The sequence below is a fragment of the Dromiciops gliroides genome, chromosome 6 (genome assembly GCF_019393635.1).
Source record: "Dromiciops gliroides isolate mDroGli1 chromosome 6, mDroGli1.pri, whole genome shotgun sequence".
Taxonomy (NCBI): Eukaryota; Metazoa; Chordata; class Mammalia; order Microbiotheria; family Microbiotheriidae; genus Dromiciops; species Dromiciops gliroides.
The window spans coordinates 19,876,971-19,880,378 of NC_057866.1; the positions used below are offsets into that span (position 1 = coordinate 19,876,971).

Below are 3,408 nucleotides of genomic sequence, written 5' to 3' on the forward strand. Positions count from 1 at the left end.
CAATTTAGCTGTGAAGCTATGGGATTAAAATAAAACACAGTCTGTGATGAATTTTATATAATCATTGCCTTCAAGGAACTTACATTCCAAGAGGATAATATAACCTGTTTAGGAGAGTGATGATCAGAGAAAGCAATTTTGGTCTAGGAATTCACAGAGATTTTGAAAAATTCCATAAATGATTAGAGGTCCATGTCCTTTACATTAGCAATGAAACCATTTTCCTTTCCAAAAAGAAGAGAGAGTAGTAAGTAGATATGCATGTTTGTACAGAGGGAGATGATTCTGGTGATGGTAAAAATGAAGTAGGTCAGAAGGCAAAATGTAGGATGCTTATACTCTGGTATCATCTGGAATGTCTGGAGGAAATGATAATTATTCCCTGAAGCCAGTTCAATAGAGTGTGCTAGAGGATTTTTTTCCTCAGTTACTCAACCATTATAACTTCTAAGACCTAGAGACTTTTCTATTTCTTTGATCTTTTTAGGTATATACTGAGTTGTAGTATACCTGAGTTAAAGGGAACACAAAGTTTTTCCGATTTTTAAAAATAATTCCAAATTGTTTTCCTCAATATATGTACAGATTCATAAGTCCATCAACAATACATTACTATGTCTATATTCTCAAAGACCCATCAGTAATTATTTCTTTTTACATCTTGACATGGATACTTAGAATTGCTTTAATTTATATATTTGCAATGGATAGTTCTTAGAGACATTTCTTTCATACATATATAACTAACCTGGGATTCTTCTCTTCAAATCTGTCTGTTCCTATTATTTTCCATTTATCAATACAGATATGGATCTTATTTATGTGAAATTTAGGTGTGTATATATATATATATATGTGTGTGTGTGTGTGTGTGTGTGTGTATGTGTGTTTGTATGTATATATGTATTTATGAAATGAAAGTATAATCATTAGAAATTGTTTATTTCCCCAATTAATAATTTCCTTTTTAATCTAAACTTTATTGAACATTTCATGTAAAAATATTTTCATTTTTTTTCTAATTGGAATTATCCATTTATCTTCCTTAATCTACTTTATCTACTGTTTCGTTATGAACTTTTCTCCTGTATTAATCTGATAAGATATTTTTTCCATGTTTCCCTAATTTAACTGTTATGTGTTCTTCTTAATCCAGACCATTTATCCATTTGGAATAATTTATCAGCTGAGAGGTATTTACTATAGCCTTCTCATTAGACATTTCTAATTAATGGGAAATGTGGTGATGGAGAAAAAATTTAATGTCCATTAACTTGATGAGTGTTTCTTTTACATCTTTGTTCCTTAGGCTGTAGATTATAGGATTAAGCATGGGAATTACTACTGTATAAAACACTGAGGCGACTTCAAATGTAAGCTGAGTGTTCTTGAAGCTGGGAACACAATAGAGGAAGAGGATGGTCCCATGAAAGATGGTGATAGCCATTAGGTGAGAAGCACATGTAGAGAAGGTTTTACGTCGACCAGTGGATGAATTCATCTTCAGGACAGTGACAAAAATGAATATATAAGAGGCCAGAATAATCAAAAGTGTGCTCAGTCCATTAAAAGTGGCAGATATGAAAAGCAGCAGCTGATTGAAATGTGTATCAGAACAAGAGAGTTTAAGCAGCAACGAAAACTCACAGAAAAAGTGATTAATTGTGTTAGAACCATAAAATGATAATTGGACAGCAGAACATGTGAGCATAAGGGCACAGGCTATCCCCCATGTATATGATCCAGCCACCAACAGGGTACAAAGCTTCTGGGACATAGCCACTGTATAGAGCAAAGGATTGCAAATGGCTACAAAGCGGTCATAGGCCATTACTGCCAGCAGGAAGGCCTCAGTCACTACAAAGGTACAAAAGAAAAAATATTGTGCCAAACACCCAGAGAAGGAGATGCTTCTATCCTCTGTGAATAAATCTGCCAACATCTTGGGAGCAATGATGGAGGAATAACAGAAATCCACAAAGGACAAGTGGCTGAGGAAAAAGTACATGGCGGTGTGAAGTTTGGGATTGATTCTGATAATGCCAATCATCCCTAGATTTCCCACCACAGTTATAGAATAAATGATGAGGAACATCAGGAAGAGGGGCACTTGAAGGTCTGGGTAATCTGAGAAACCTAAGAGGACAAATGTTGCAACAGAACTGTGGTTTCCCTCATTGGTCACCATGATTCCTGGTGGGGAAAAGAATCAGAAAGTCAGTCCCCCCCAAAAAAATTAAATAGTATTTAACAAATTATAATTAAATGCTTATTCTTTGCATAGTACTAGGGTGCGCATTGAGGGTATAATATAAAAAGAAAATAAAATTAAGCCCCCCCCCAAAAAAAATATGCTTTCATGGAGCTGGAAGTTTGATGATTTATGTAAGTTTAAGATCTCAGAAAAAATGATTGAAGTTGATTGGGGTTTCTATTCTACTGCTAACTATTGAATTCACTTGGAAGACTCTAATAATTTAATTGGGATGTATAATCAAAGGCCATTGCATGCAATCTAAACCTGAACAAGACTGTCCTCTTTGACATATCTGAGAAGTGGTCAACCAGCTTCTGCTTTATAATGTCCAGTGATGGAGAAACTACTACTTCCCATGTAAGCCCATTTCACTTTTGGATCGGTCACCTTACATTAGCTCTCCTCAATTTCTAACTATTCTTTCTTGTTTTTTTCCTGTGCGGCCATGCAGAACAAAAATATTATCGATGACAACGACCACCAGAGTTTTTGTTCGATGATAAATAGAGTTTGTTTTTAATCCTCAAAGAAAAGAGCTTCCTGTGATGGAATCGCCAAAGTAAACATTTACATTTTTAAAAAATGTTACCTATGAAAAAGACACTTCAGAGAACACTGTGGAAGTAACGGGTTTCTCTAAGTTTCAACACTGGGACAGCTGGGAAGAGGGGGATGGAGATAACAAAGCTAACACTGAAGGATTGAAAATCCCTGTGATGGGGAATAAATCCCAAAGAGGGAGTTTGTTAATCCTTGAAAAGTGAATTCAAGTGGATTATGAATTGGCCAAGGTGTTTGAGTTCAGGCTGAAATTACTCCAGAATATTAGAGAACTCAGTCCTGAGAATGGCATTTTTCACTTTTCCCTAAAGTAGACGAGTGGTATAAAATTAATAATCTTTGTCCAATTATCCTGAAGGAATTTCTCCCCTTGTGAAATTAGGGAACTGGTGAGTGATAGAGTGGCATTTTTATGAACTTTTCTCCCTACATCAATTAGAGGCAGAGGCTATACTTTTAATATTGTACATTACTACAACAAACTTTATTCTCATCTCTACCTTTTACAATAGTTTTCTTCAAAACAGAGATGCAAGGACATCTCCTACAAGGAATCTTTTCTCATAGATTTGGAGACTTCTTCCTTTTTT

General features: G+C 35.1%; 1 protein-coding gene across 1 annotated transcript; it reads right to left on the reverse strand.

Annotated features, from left to right (window-relative positions):
• Window positions 1-1,228: 1,228 nt before the first annotated feature.
• Window positions 1,229-2,188, reverse strand: LOC122731899 (olfactory receptor 5D18-like). The gene has a single exon (XM_043972149.1). The coding sequence runs from the start codon at window positions 2,186-2,188 to the stop codon at window positions 1,229-1,231; it is 960 nt and encodes a 319-aa protein (XP_043828084.1).
• Between the last annotated feature and the right edge of the window lie 1,220 nt (window positions 2,189-3,408).